This window comes from Cotesia glomerata, linkage group LG4, assembly GCF_020080835.1.
Source record: "Cotesia glomerata isolate CgM1 linkage group LG4, MPM_Cglom_v2.3, whole genome shotgun sequence".
In the NCBI taxonomy this organism is placed as follows: domain Eukaryota; kingdom Metazoa; phylum Arthropoda; class Insecta; order Hymenoptera; family Braconidae; genus Cotesia; species Cotesia glomerata.
In genome coordinates, this window is record NC_058161.1 from 3,116,863 (window position 1) to 3,131,552 (window position 14,690).

General features: G+C 24.2%; 1 protein-coding gene across 7 annotated transcripts in view; it reads right to left on the reverse strand.

Moving 5' to 3' along the window:
* Positions 1 to 9,604: 9,604 nt before the first annotated feature.
* Positions 9,605 to 14,690, reverse strand: part of LOC123264387 (nuclear factor 1 X-type) — an 84,664-nt gene continuing 79,578 nt past the window's right edge. For 3 of the 7 annotated variants that reach the window (XM_044727670.1, XM_044727667.1, XM_044727669.1), the window contains 4 exons: positions 12,987 to 13,367; positions 12,515 to 12,749; positions 10,532 to 10,740; positions 9,605 to 10,450 (listed from right to left, as the gene is read on the reverse strand). In XM_044727670.1, the coding sequence (XP_044583605.1) occupies positions 10,340 to 10,450; positions 10,532 to 10,740; positions 12,515 to 12,749; positions 12,987 to 13,367 (936 nt within the window). In that variant the 3' untranslated portion in view covers positions 9,605 to 10,339. Of the gene's footprint in view, positions 10,451 to 10,531; positions 10,755 to 12,514; positions 12,750 to 12,986; positions 13,368 to 14,690 lie in introns of those variants that run through there. The other 4 variants (XM_044727668.1, XM_044727671.1, XM_044727673.1 and 1 more) reach the window with 4 other exon arrangements.

Below are 14,690 nucleotides of genomic sequence, written 5' to 3' on the forward strand. Positions count from 1 at the left end.
TATATTTCATATATTTATATAAAAATAAATACCATATATATAAAATATATGAAAAAATGTCATATGGGTACTCAAATGAAAGGTCTCGATGAATATAACATAGAAATGAGTTTATATCTTAAAAAATACCCATAATTAAGAAATGACCTTATATCTTGTGAAGTATTGACATTTTTAAAGATCTAAGCTCATCCCGAGATTAAACTCATCGCGACCTTTTATTTGAGTACCCACATCAATATTTCATATATTTTATATATTTATATATATATATGAAATATATAAAATATATGAAAAATGCATGTGGGTACTCAAAGAAAAGCTCTTGATGAGTATAACATCGGAATGAGCTTATATCTTAAAAAATGTCAGTAATTAAGAAATGACCTTGTATCTGGTTATCTAATGACATTTTTAAAGATATAAGCTCACCCAAACATTACACTTATCAAGAGCTTTTATTTGAGTACCAATATCAATTTTTCATATATTTATATATTTCTATATATGTATACATGAAAAATATATGAACAATGCATGTGGGTACTTAAATGAAAGCTCTTGATGAGTGTAACATCGGAATGAAATTATATCTTTAAAAACGTCAATAGTTAAGAAAATACAGTGCAATTGAACAAAAGTCATTATTTAACATAGCAAAATTTTAATTTATTTATAGTTTACAAGTCTTGGCAGTCACATAGTGACTGCAAGATTGCTAGTTAATTAATTAATTAATAATTATTTATTTATTCAAAAAATTAATAATTAATTAATTGAGTTCTTAATCATATATCTTCTCTTAATTTGACAATTTTTTTAATTTTTTATTGCAATTTAATTATGAAAAAAAGTATTTTAAATAAAATTTGCACTTATAATTTTTTGATTAAACTTCTTTTTATTAATCAAAAAAATTGATAAATATCTGTTAATTTTAATATCATTTATAGACATATGATCAATTTTAATACTTCAAAATTTTTTTGTCTATTTTTTCGGAAAGTACATTCAAAAATAAAAATAAAAAAAAAGCATTTTAATAATTTAGTTTTTGCAAAAGTTAAGATTGAAAAAATGTCATTTTTTTTTTAATTAATTTTTTTTGGGCTTAAAAAAATTTTTCTACCAAATCCAAAAGAGTTTCGTTCAAAATTGATCAATTTAACATGAAATTCCCCATATTTAAATTAAAATTAATTAACTTTTAATTTCTAAAATATTATTGCAAAAATAAAATTTTTTAATTGTTAAACTAAATTATTTAAAATTTTAATAAAAAAAAATTCAACAGCTTACTTTAAAGCACTAATCCCATAACACCTAAAATTTTTTTTTTAATTTTTCAATAATTTTTTTAGAAGATTAACAACTCTACATTCAGCCCGCGCATACATTAACCATTTAATAATAATGTTACAAATTGGCCCAGCTGTTCCTCGCTAATATTAATAAATTTATCAATATCAATTGTTATTAATAATAATTGAGCTATATGTCTCCGCTTAGCTTCATTAAGCTCTAAGATATCGCAATTTACACTATCAACCTTAAGAATTCTTGCCGTAATATTACATTAATTTATAAATTTAATATCAGTCAACTTTATTATCAAGCAAAGTACAATTATTATTTAATAAATTATCAATGTACTTTGTAGATTAATTAAATGTAGATTTTACATTTTAACGTAATGCACTTTTGGTCAAGGCAGCTCGAGACGATGTACGAGGCTCTTTATTGCACTTACTTTTCTATTTCTATCCCTAAATACATTTTATATTCTCAATCATCAAAATAACTACGCAAATAATCGCTAATAAAAATACATTAATCTAAGAAATTTTTTTTATCTTATATTATTTTTCTAAGCGCTACCCTGAGAATAATTTCATTTAAGGAAAATCTACAGGCTCTTAATTAATTATTATTTAATTTATTAATTTATTTTTTTTATGAGCCACTTATTTTTTGTACATCCAAATTTTTATTTTAATATAATTAGCTTAATATTAAGCGACGACCGTACGATTATTACAAATAATAGTTCTATAAAAACTAGCAAAATTTTTCAATAATTATTTTTTTTAATAATAATTATTATTATTTATAAATATAACGAATCAACGGTACGCTGTCCCGGGCCACCCTGTTTAATTGTGACAAAGAATGACGAGTGCATTATTTACCTCCATCTAATATTAATTATTTTAATTATTTAAATAACAACGCATGTGTCATAAGGTCGTAAGTATCAAAAATACGATTTTGATATCAAAAGATCCCACGATAATTTTTTTTACATATAAAAAAACTAAATTTTAAAATAAAATTCAAAAATTCTTTTTTAAATAAAATTTCATCAAATTTAAAATAGAATAAAAAAGTCAACTAATACAATTACTCTATCCTAATTGTGGCTCGCTTATATCTATTACCTAAGCATATTATTAATGAACCTTTTGTTAACCATCACAATCGTAATTTCGGAGTTTACAATCACATGTAAATTCGAAAGTTTATTTATAACTACTTCTAACACTTTCGTTGAGTATTGCTTCGCTACTTTACCACTTGTGCGTCGCTTACGTATTATCTCACTGCCTTTAGTTTATTTTATTTATTTTTTTTCTTCTTTTTTTATTTTTTTTTTTAGATTATAATTATTGTTAGTAGTATTTACAGTATTCTTACAAATAAATAAGAAAGCAACGTATAAGCCACCTGCAAAAAAGGCATTTTGTTTAGGTATGGCGATAAGCATTTTCAGCTGGTTTTTTTTTATACGCACGTAAAAATAGTTTTATAATTAGATTTTATGATTAAATATCCTTATACAGTCATTTTAATAATTTTTTTATCTTTTTAAAAGTATTTTTGATTTATTGGTAATATTGCTATTTTTATAAAAAAAAATTTTTATTAAATCAAGAGAAAAATTTTTGAACCAATAAAAAATTATTGAAGAGTTTCAAGATGAACAATTCTTAAATTAAGTAAAATTTACTTAATCTAAGAAAAATTTTTTAATTTAAGAATTTTTTTACTCAAATTAAAAAAATTAAATTCTTCAAAATTATTTACTTAGTTATAGTAAATTTTTTTTAAGTAGATTTATTTATAAATAAATTAATTAAAATTAATAATTTCTCTAAAAATAATAATATTGTTTGTTTTTTTTGTTATTAATTTATATAAATAATAAATTTATTTATAAATTTAACTATTGCAGCCGGTTTCATGTCAAAATTAAAAAATAATTTATTATATAATTTATTTTGTCAAATTATGTCGAAAAATAGCATTGGCTCAAAAGTTTAGATGTAAACATAATTCCGCCTACAGTTCTAAACCGATCTTTATGAAAATTTGTGGGATTATTCTATGAATCAATACCAAGATCTAGTTTGAAGATGAGCAAAATCGGCCAGTTAGTTTCGGAGTTACGGGTGTTTGAAAATTATTTTAATTTTCGAAAAATTTTTAGTTTTTTTTATTTTATCAAAATAATATTTTTACCGTCAAAGATAGTTCAATTATATTGATTTTATCTCAAAGTTCACTTAATTATCTTTAATTTAAGCTGTCATATATACACTTTTGATAATTTTTTCAATTTATTTAGAAAAATTAAAAAAAATTCAAAAACATGTTTTTACTTTTTATCATCTTCTTATTTTTCAGCGGTATGAGATCCAAAATTTATGGAATTAATCTTCGAATTTATACAAGTAATCTTTAATTTAAGCTCTAATTTGTTGAATTTAGAACTTTCTTTTATTTTCTTGATTTTCTTTGAAAAAATTAAAAATTTTTAAACTTAATTTTTTCTTAAGAATTTACTTTTGATTCATCTTTTTTAAGTTTTCCGAGTAATTTGTTAAAATAATTTTGCAAGATTCAAAGATTTCTTCCTCCAATATTTAAAAAAATTGCATAGTGTACAATTTAATATCAAAAGCGTAAAAATGGCGGATTGGAATTCATCCAAAATTAAATTAATTGTCAAATTTATGCAAATATCTTTAATTTAAGCTCTAATTTGTAGATTTTTGAACTTTTTTTTTAACTTCTTAATTTTCTTTGAAAATAAAAAAATTTTTAATAAACATATTTAGTCACTTATTATTAATTCTTCTATATTTATTAAATAAATATTTTTTATAACCTCACAAGCGCTATTTTGTTTAAGAATTTTTTTTTTTTAAATCTACTTTTGATTTTATCTTTTTTAAAGTGATTTAAATAATTATTAAAAAATAATTGACATTAAAAAAATTAGTTTTAATCAACTCTAATTAAAATTTTTAATTGACTCTTTAAACTCAATTTTTTCTTAAAAATTTACTTTTGATTCATCTTTTTTAAAGTTTTCTAAATAATTATTAAATAATAATTTACAGTAAAAAAATAATTACTGTTAATTTTTAAATTTATTGAGATAATTTTGCAAGAATTAAAAATTTCTTCCTCCAATATTTTGAAAAATTATAAAGTATACAATTTAATATCAAAAGCGTAAATATGGCGGCTTGAAATTAATCCAAAATTATCTCAATAACTCTAAATTTATAAAAAAATTGCATAAAAAATTTAAAAATAATGTATAAGGATGCTTATTCATTAACAAATATAACAATTAGTTGTTAATAAATCTTACAAATAATAATTTTAAAGTGGTGGTAATTAGTGGTGGTAGTAATAGTCGTGACAAGGTTTTAACAATAAGGAGATTTAAAAATTTTTTGGTTTTAATAAATACAATAGAGCGTTATTGTTATTATTCACTCACAAAATTGGCATTTGTATCGAAATAGTTGAGCCTTTTTTTTTATTTTTATTTCTAATATTAGTTTTCTTCACTTTAGTCGTAATTTTAGTATTTATTATTTATGTTAGTAAGTTATTCGTCGTTAATTATTAATTATTATTATTAGTATCAATTCAGCGTTATTAATTACGTATTCTCACTCGTTTGTGCGATTAATAACGATTGATCGGGCGCTCAAGCGGGAGGAGTAAATAAATATATATTTTAAGAAATAGATTTTGATAAAAGGATTTGTTTCCTTTTTCAATATTTCTTTAATTATATTTAACAATTACTAAAATTAATTTTCGTTGTAAACAAACCAAACTATTGTATAGTAAATCTAGTTAAGCCATATACAGAATACAATAATAATTATAATTATTATAATATAATAACTTAAATTATAAATAAAAATTTTTTAAATAAAATTTTGTCTCTAATTTGACAATTTTTTTTTTTTACAAAACGTAACAGTAACAAGGAGGGTTAATTTTGACTGCACCCTCACAATCTTATCTAAAAAAATTATATTTTTTTTTTTAATTAATTAATAACAATAAAATAACAAGCTTAATTTTAATAAAACATTTAAAATATATTGACGTATTTATGTATATTTTTGATCGCCTACCAAAGCACTTTATTTGGACTGCATTACTTTTTATTAAGAATTTGCGATTTTTTTTTTTTAATAAATGTGTAAAGAATTAAAAAATTTTGAATTTTATTTAATTAATTTGACGTTAATAGTAAAACCTTGTGCGTAAGGTTACTTTTTTTTTTAAGTACAAAAATAACTAGATCGTTTTATAACAGTTTGTTATAAAAATTGAATAATTAACTTCAAATTTCATTTAAAATTTTTTAATTCACTCGCAAAATCTTAAAATGAATAATTATAATCACAAATAATGAATTTTTATATCACTAAAATATTTTACAAGAGCCAATAAGCGTAATCAGGAGCTTTAAGCTCGTTAAAAATTATTAAATATACAGAAAAAATTTTTAAATTAAATAATCTGTGTAAAAAAAATCGTCTTAAATATGTCGTTTGTTTAAGATTTTAATCGTGATACAAACCAAGACTGTTTTATGACTTTTTTAAAACGCTAAAAATAAATTCCGAGAGCAGGTTTTTGAAATTTGGTATGAAAATTAATTTTTAGATATTTTTTAAATGATTTTGCGAGTTTTTAACTACAATATTTTTGAGTAAGCTCTTTTCAAATTGAATTTGAAATTGTTAAAAAATTATTATGCGACAATTTTAAGATTTTTTTAAGACGTTCCGTTTTAATGTTCCGGAGCTCTGTCGCTGTGAGCTTATTTTAAAATAATCTTTAACAATTTCTTTAAGATTTTTTTAACACTATTTTAAGACGCTCTATTTCCAGTCTGTTTTAAGACAATTTTAAGATCATTTTAAGACTATTTGAAGGCGCTCTATAATAATCTTCTGAAGCTCTGTCGCTGTGAAATCTCAAAATAGTCTCAAAAAATTTTTTTAAGACTTTTTTAAGACTATTTTAAGACGCTCCATAAAAATTTTCTGGAGCTCTGTCGCTGTTAGCTCATCTTAAAATAGTCTTTAAAAATTTCTTTAAGACTATTTTAAGACGCTCGATTTTAAGTCTGTTTTAAGACAATTTTAAGACTATTTGAAGGCGGTCTATAATAATCTTCTGAAGCTCTGTCGCTCTGAAATCTCAAAATAGTTTCAAAAAAATTTTTTAAGACTGTTTTAAGACTATTTTAAGACACTCCATAATAATTTTCTGGAGCTCTGTCGCTGTTAGCTCATCTTAAAATAGTCTAAAAAAAATTTTTTTTTAATTATTTTAAGACTATTTTAAGACGCTCTATTTTAAGTCTGTTTTAAGAAAATTTTAAGATCATTTTAAGACTATTTGAAGGCGGTCTATAATAATCTCCTGAAGCTCTGTCGCTGTGAAATCTCAAAATAGTCTCAAAAAATTTTTTTAAGACTTTTTTAAGACTATTTTAAGACGCTCCATAAAAATTTTCTGGGGCTCTGTCGCTGTTAGCTCATCTTAAAATAGTCTAAAAAAAATTTTTTTTCAATTATTTTAAGACTATTTTAAGACGCTCTATTTTAAGTCTGTTTTAAGAAAATTTTAAGATCATTTTAAGACTATTTGAAGACGCTCTATAATAATGTTCCGGAGCTCTGTCGCTCACCTTAAAATAAGCTTAAAAATTTTTAAAGACTATTTTAAGATGATCTTACAGCGACAGAGCTCCGAAAAATTAAAATGAAGCACCCTAAAAAAGTCTTAAAATTGTCGGATAATTTTTCAACAATTTTAAATTCAATTTAAATAGAGCGTATTCAAAAATATTGCGGTTAAAAACTCGCAAAATTGTCTAAAAATTTATTTTCATAACAAATTCGAGAATCAAATATTTTAAAATCTGCACTTGGAATTTTTTTTTTTTTGGCGTCTTAAAAAAGTCTTAATTTGTGTCACGTTTAAGATCTTAAACAAATATTTTTAAGACGATTTTTTTAACCCGGAAAAATTTACTAGAATTTTTTAGTTTAAAAATTTTTCAAATCAAGAAAATAAAATAATTTTACTTGATAAAAATTAATTTGTTTTTTTTTCTGTATAATTTAACAATTTTTCAGCTCTAGATCTTAAGCAAGTAATGTTCCTCTGCGATCACTATTTATATTAAATATAATTATACTCAATAAATAAATTAATGAATAATAATTAATATAATAATTATCGTTAATTAATATATATTTAAATGTAGAGAATTTTAATAAAATCCACTCGGCTCTCACACACGCGCGCGCAAATTCTCACACTTATATCTGATAACTATAAATATTACTTTGTTTCTTTTATTAATTAATTAATTTTTAATATTTTTGTTTCTAACTAGCAGCCTCGAGTGACTAGTACGCACTAGTCAATTACTAGTGTTAAGCACTAGTCTGAGCAATAGGCAATAAACCGTATTAAACAATTACAATAGTTTATCCTTTTTAGTTTATTAATAATTAATATATTTATATAAATATTAATCGTTTGTTTATCATTATCAATATCAATATATTTATATTTATATATATTTATTCATTCATATTTTAAATAATCCACGTGATAGTTATATCACGTGTCTCTAGTTTTTTTAATTATTATTTGTTCACACTATCGTTGTCCAAGTATATTTAAATACCCACGAAAAAAAAAAAAATATTTATGTTAGTCTCTTGCTAGTAAATAACACTGTAATTTTTTTTTATAAATTTCGCTTCAAGAGTTCAAAATTTGAGCGTAAAAAATTTAATAACAATTGTTGATATAAGTACAAAAAAATTCCTCAACAATTTTTATAAAAGTTAAGGACTATTTATTTTTTTTTATCATTATAAAATTATTAATTATTTTTTTTGAGATTTTAACAAACTTTTGAACAATTGAAGCAATTTTTACAAAAAAATTCACTACATACATTTGAAATTAAAGACCCGCCTCACTGATAGACAGATTTGTTTATATTTAATAAGCTTTATTAACTGTTAATAAATGATTTTTTAATATCTCAACAAAATCTATATTATTAAGAGAATAAGAAAAATTTTGTGAAGTATATTTATATGATAAAATAGATTTTTATCGTTAAATTTGGTATCATTAGAAAGGTCTTGACTTGAATTTGTGCCTTTTCAAAGTTTCATATTATTCTCATCAATAGTCAGTTTATGATGATTAGTATTTAGGCTGCATACGAAAATCCTCTATCTCTAGACACATAATTAAGAAATTACCTTGTATCTTGTGAACTATTGACATTTTTAAAGATATAAGCTCATCCCGATGTTACTCTAATCAAGACCTTTCATTTGAGTACCCACATCAATTTTTCATATATTTCATATATTTATATATATATATATATATATATATATATATATATATATATATATATATATATATATGTATGAATGAAAAATATATGAAAAATGCATGTGGGTACTCAAATGAAAGCTCTTGATGAGTGTAACATTGAAATGAGTTTATATCTTACAAAATGTCAATAATTAAGAAATGACCTTGTATCTAGTGAACTATTGACATTTTTAAAGATAAAAGCTCATCCCGATGTTACACTCATTAAGACCTTTCATTTGAGTACCCACATCAATTTTTCATATATTTATATATATTATATATGAAAAATGCATGTGGGTACTCAAATGAAAGCTCTCGATGAGTGTAACATCGAAATGAGTTTATATCTTACAAAATGTCAATAATTAAGAAATGACCTTGTATCTAGTGAACTATTGACATTTTTAAAGATAAAAGCTCATCCCGATGTTACACTCATCAAGACCTTTCATTTAAGCACCCACATCAATTTTTCATATATTTTATAAATATCATATATATGAAATATATAAAATATATGAAAAATGCATGTGGGTACTCAAATGAAAGCTCTTGATGAGTGTAACATCGGGATGAACTTAAATTTTTAAAAATGTCAATAGTTAAGAAAGTACAGTGCAATTTATCAAAAGTCATTATTTAATAAAGCAAAATTTTATTTATTTATTCTTCACAAATCACGGAAGTTACATAGTGACTGCAAGATTGCTACAATTTATTAACTGTTAATAAATATTTTTTATCTATTAATAAATACTTATTAACTATTAATAAATGTACTTTCCTCCCAAATAAATATTCAATAAATGTTAAAAAAAATAATTATTAAAATTTAATAAATTAAATTATTAATAGTTAATAATTCCTTCTATCAGTGCGAGTCTCTAATATTGAACATATTTTTGATAATTATTTTTTGACCTTTTTTTATTACAAACTACACAATCAGTATTTTAGACTAACAACTATCAGCTTTCCGTCCCCCATTTTTTTTTTATTAAAGTTAAATGTAATTATTATTATTTTTGAGGCCATCTAATGTATAACAAACGCTTAATTATTTAAAGGCAATAATTGATCTCAACTACTCTCGTCTTAATAAATTTTTTTTGACTTTTTTTAATTTAAATTTTATATTTTTGTAAGTGCGTGTATGCTCGGATATTACGTCCAACACGCCCGGGAAGCACATGGCGCGGATAACTTTTTATTTGGAAGACCTACGACTAGTGGCAGAGGGTACCTTATTAATTATTAATATCAAAGGATTTACAAATTACAAAACAAATAAGATTAATCTTTTACGATTAACTTTTTTTTTGTTTTTCACTCAATCAATTTTTACCGAATGATTTTAAGTGACTTGATCTTCTTATTATTTTTATTATTAAGTATCAATATCAATTAAGTAATAATAGTAATAATATTGGGGTTATTTTATGAAAAATTTAGGAGACGAAAATATACAGGGAAAAAGTTTGAGCATTGGAGTGCCAGTTGGCAATTTATCGCTTAATTAAGAGACTCGCATAAAAAATTTTACGAGTGATGAACTTAGTAATGTCGGCTCTTCGTACGCGCAACGATTTTCTAAAGGTCACGGAGGTGATTTCGCTCTTTCTTTGTCTTGAATTTGTTGTTGTTGTTGTTGTTGTTGTTGTTGTTGTTGTTGTTGTTGTTGTTGTTGTTGTTGTTGTTGTTGTTGTTGCTGCTGCTGTTGTTGCTGTACTTGTTGTTGCTGCTGCTGTTGTTGCTGTACTTGTTGTTGCTGCTGCTGTTGTTGCTGTACTTGTTGTTGTTGTTGTTGTTGTTGTTGTTGTTGTTGTTGTTGTTGTTGTTGTTGTTGCTGTACTTGTTGTTGTTGTTGATGGTGTTGTTGTTGCTGATGATGGTGGTGGGTCGACGGATCCTGGTTCACGCCGAGGTCATTGCTCATCAGACCCCCGGGCCCGCTTTTGTCCACGACGTTGCTCGTGTGGACGGGGTGAAAGTATCGTTCTGCAAATAGCAAACTGATTTTTAATTTTATTGTGTGGTCTATTGATAATATTAATTATTTATTAATACATTATTTAATTAATTTTAAGGTTTTTTGAATTTTTTATCTATAAGGTAAAAGACCCAGTTATTGACACTTGCAATTTTAGTTTAATTAAAAAAAAAAAAAAACAAATCAACTGTAATAAATTAATAAACATAATTTTTGAATTATAAATTTTAAGAAAATTAGTTTTTTGAAAACATTGAATTTTTTTAATTAGAGTAAAATTGCCAAAGTGTCAAACAACTAGGCCAGTGTCAATAACTGGGTCTTTTACGTTAATTTTGATCAGAATTCAAATTTAATACATTTATACAAAATTTTATTATTGATAAAATATTTTTATCAAAGATGGAATAATTTTTGTATAACTTTAATTTTAAAAACTTTATAATAATTCATAATTTTAAAGAAATTATCAATTATTAATTATTTTGGATGATTATTTAGAAATCAATTCTAGAGAAAAAATTTAGACCAAATTTTTATTAGTCATAAAAATTTAGACTTAATGATAGGATTTAATGATCCAAATACGAAATTTAACTCTAAAATTTTTAGTAATTATTTACAAGTAGGGTCCACAATAATTTTCATTTTTTTGAACGAAATTTCTATTTGATTTTATTGATATATATTTTTTTTTAAATACATAAAAAAATGAACAATTTAAAAAATAAAAGTTATCACAATTTTAACAAATTTTATAAACTTTTTAGAAAATTGTGATTTTCAACTTTTTTTTTAATTGTTCGTTTTTTTATATACTTTACAAAAAAAAAAAAAATATCAAAAAAAGATAAAATAAAAATTTTATTGAAAAACATGAGAGCTAAAATTTTTTCCAACTTCTGAAGGCAAAAAAGCTATCGAAATTTTTATTTTTTTCTTTCACGACACTTTTTACCATAAATGCGCCATGAAAACAAGCAGAATAAAAAAAAATTTGACAATGTTAATTTTTCAGCTAGATATGGCCAAAAATAGGGTGAACTTAACTTGTAAATAATTACTAAATAAATTTTTGTGCAGCTGAAATAAGCTTTAAATGCAAAATTACTAACAAATATTTCAAAAAATCGATCTAAAATTTATTTTTGTAAGTATTAATCATATTTTTCATAAAAATTTTACTTATTTCAACAAAATTTTGATAAAGATTATTTTGTTTTAAATTTTGTTGATAAATTTTAATATAAAAAGTAGAAAAAAAATTATTAACATTATTAGTACGTTTAATTAAATAAAATTAATTACTTCAATTTTATTGAATTCTCTGAATGTGTATTTTGCAATTTTTTAATTTAAAACTGTTTTTTTTTTTTTTTTTTACTTTTATTTACTAAAAAAAAATAAACTGCAGATTTTTTTTATTAATAATATAAATATAACCTTTATTGAATTTCAAGAAGAATTAAATTAATTAAAAATTATTGACCTATAAATGTTAAGTTATTTATAAAAAATGAATTCTATGAGTATATATTATATAATTACATGTTAAAATATTGTCTTTTAAAAATTTATTAGATTTAAGAGAAAAATGTATAAGAGTTTTGTTATCATCAAACTGTACTACTGGTACTAATAAATAATAATAATAATTAAAAGTAGTTAAATATTTATAAAAAAATCTTTAAACTTGAATTCTTCCAGTAATAAATTCTCATAAATATTTCATTGATTTGTCAGAAAAATAATGATTGTAATAAATAATAGTAAAATATTCACCCTCGTCCATACTAGAAGGTGGTTCACCGGGCGTGCCAGCAATAATCGGGGCGATCATATTGTAATCGTCCTCGAGGTTGATAAACGGCGCGGTGTTCCAACGCGGTGGTACATTCGCAACCGATCTCTGGGTAGCGACTGGCCTCGTGACAGACACCGGTGATGAAAACAGGGAGAGATTCGTCGGTGAAATCACTCCGGACATCGAACTGATAGTAGGGTACGTAAATATTTGCTGTATAATAATTAATTGATAAATAACTTACTTAAAACTTAACTAATTAACACACCCAAAACAAAACTAATCTATAATTTTAAATTGTTTATTATTAGATAAAGTCGTAGAATGTGACTAAAACTAGGGCCAAGATTTAAAAATAAAATTAATGGTAAAAATTTTTAAATTTTTTATATTAAGGCAAAAATCTTGGCTATAATTATAATTAATTTATAAAAAAAATAATTAACGTACTTGTCCAGGCTGGGAGTGAAAATGAGCAAAGGTGTACTCTCGACTGGTATGAGGCGCGGTGACCAGGATCCTCGTGGGACTTTTCCTCCCACTGTCCACCGAAGTCTGACAATTGGAACCAACAAGGCCGACAGCAGCAGCAGCTGCAGCCATTTGCTGGTCCTGCTGGCTCTGGGCCGCACCATTCAAGTCTGAGGGGTCAGCTGGCGACGAGGATGATGTGGGAGGCGATCCCGAGCCCCCAGAAGCTGAGAGCTCCCCCGTGGAGCGTATTATCGCGACTGGCCTGGCCATCGGAGCCGGAGGCGGTGGCGGCAACATCGAACTTGGATAATACTGTGAGAACTTTTGCATGCCAGCGCGTTGACCAGTCAATTGGGCCTGGAAAATTCACATACAACTGATCATCGTAGTCAATTTTTTTATTTTTAAATGCTCCAATCACTTTTTTTTAATAACTCATTTTTTTTTAATTAATTTAATGCCAATTAACATTTGTAATTTTTGAAGTTTAATCTTTTATTAAAGAGATTAATTTAGATTAATTGCAATTTTTTAATAACGTTTTCTTTTAATTAAAATTTATCTATATTGGAAAAAATTAATAATATTGTTTATAAAATTACAACTAAAATACTAGAAGAATTTTATATTTTTTTTAAGTTATGGTATATTGATAAAAAAAAACAAAATTGATTGAAGAAAAAATTTTTTAAATTAAGAAAATAATTTTGAAAAGTTTGATAAAGAAAATTTTACTCAAAAAAAAGTTATTTAAATAAAAAAAACATAAAATTTGAGTAAAAAATTTATAAATTCGTTTATAATTAATACAATAAAAATAAAAAAGATTTTTTTTTCTCTTTTTGTTTGAAAATTTACTGCAAATTTCATTAAAAAAATTAACTCAATTTCGATTGAAAAAAAATTAAATTTTCCAAAATAATTTAATCAAAAATATTTCGTTACAAAATTAATTTATATTATTAAGAGAATAAGCAAAATTTTGTGGCCAGTGTATTTATATGATAAAATGGGTTTTTATGGATAAATGTGGTATCGTTGGATAGGTCTGGACCTGAAGTTGAGCCTTTACGAGGTTTCATATCATTCTCACCAATAGTCAATTTATGATGATAAGTATTTTTCTGCCCTCCAGGCGGAAAGTGGCAACTTTCGGCCCGCTGCGCTAAACGAAATTGCCGCTTTCCGCCTCTGTCGGACAGAAAAATAGTATACAAACCTATGGCAGGAAAATAATAAATATCTCAGATCACATATATGTCGACCTCGGCTTCGCCTCGGGCAACATATATGTGTTCTGAGAGACATTTCTCATTTTCTTGCCACAGGTGTGTAATATACTATAGGCTGCATTCGAAAATGCTCTATCTCTAGATACATAATTAAAAAATGACCCTGTATCTTGTGAACTATTGACATTTTTAAAGATATAAGCTCATCCCGATGTTACTTTCATCAAGACCTTTCATTTGAGTACCCACATCAATTTTTCATATATTTATGTATATTATATATATGTATTTATGAAAAATATATGAAAATGCATGTGGGTACTCAAATGAAAGCTCGTGATGAGTGTAACATCGGAATGAGCTTATATCTTTAAAAACATCATTAGTTAACAAAATGCAACAGACATTCCTTAATTCTTAATATTTTCGTAAATATAAGCTCATTCTG